Source organism: Gracilinanus agilis, unplaced genomic scaffold (assembly GCF_016433145.1).
Source record: "Gracilinanus agilis isolate LMUSP501 unplaced genomic scaffold, AgileGrace unplaced_scaffold442, whole genome shotgun sequence".
Lineage (NCBI taxonomy): Eukaryota > Metazoa > Chordata > Mammalia > Didelphimorphia > Didelphidae > Gracilinanus > Gracilinanus agilis.
The window spans coordinates 1-1060 of NW_025378244.1; the positions used below are offsets into that span (position 1 = coordinate 1).

The window sequence follows — 1060 nt, forward strand, 5'->3', positions numbered from 1 at the left end:
CCCCCTTGAGGTTTTCTTCTTCTAGGGTCCAGGTTGGGGATCAGCTGGAGACGGTGTTTCTGCTCAGTGGAAACAACCCCGCCATTCATCTGTACAAGGAGGTGAAGCCGGGGGTGAGGGTGGGGGGTGGAGGGTGACTCGATGAGGGGCTGCTCGGGTTTGGGGAGGTCGAGGGGAAGGGCCGCCCCTGAGCTGAGACTGTTCTGGCCCTAGAATGAGGGTCTGCACCAGTTTGAGGAGCAGCCGGTGGAGAACCTTTTCCCTGAGCTCACAGATCTGAGCAGCAGGTAGGAGGGCGCCTCATGCCTGGGCGGGGCCAGAGAGGGGGCGGGGCTCAGAAGAAGAGCCTGGGGCCCTGGTGACCCCCTGACTGTGCCCTTCAGCGTTCTGTGGCTCCACGTGTCCAACATCGCGGGCTCAGGCAGGAGACTCACGGCCTTCGGCTGCCAGAGCGGATATGTCCGGGTGGCCCACGTGGACCAGACCAGCAGAAGTGAGCTGGGCCCGAGGGAGGGAGCGGAGTGTCTGGGGGGCCAGCGGGGGGAGGGGGAGTCACGTGCCGCTCTCCCCAGCTGTGCTGCAGACTTGGACGGTCCAGCAGGACGGCCCCATCTCTCGAGTTGTGGTCTTCAGCCTCTCCGCCCCGGGCAGCACCCGGGGGGCAGCCAAGGAATCGCCTGGCCTCGAGGCGCCTGCGCAGGACTACAGCGTCCTGGTGGCCAGCATGATGGAGCCAGCTGTGGTGTACCGGTGAGAGGCGGGGCGGCCTCCCAGTGTGTGTGGGGAGGGGGCGATGGCGTCGGGGACCCCCCTCAGCTTGGGGGAGGGGTGACCTGGTCTAGCCCTCGCCTCTCCCCGGGACCCCAGGAACGTCTTGGCCCACGGCCTCCGCGATCAGCTGCTGCTGCCGGGCAGTGACCAGTTTGACAGCGTCCTGTGCGGCCTCGTCACCGACGTGGACCTGGACGGGAAGCCCGAGATCCTGCTGGGCACCTACGGCCAGGTGTGCGCCGCCCAGGCTCCGCCATCTTCCCCCTATTTCCCAGCGCACCCCACAAAC

At 66.8% G+C, this 1060-nt stretch overlaps 1 protein-coding gene across 1 annotated transcript; it reads left to right on the forward strand.

The window, feature by feature from the left end:
• Window positions 1-23: 23 nt before the first annotated feature.
• Window positions 24-1045, forward strand: LOC123255336 (KICSTOR complex protein kaptin-like; the record flags this gene model as incomplete). The annotated part of the gene is made up of 5 exons (XM_044684155.1): window positions 24-101; window positions 214-287; window positions 384-493; window positions 573-750; window positions 868-1045. Coding segments are annotated over 5 exons (618 nt in total), but the record flags the coding sequence as incomplete, so codon positions are not given.
• Window positions 1046-1060: the final 15 nt, after the last annotated feature.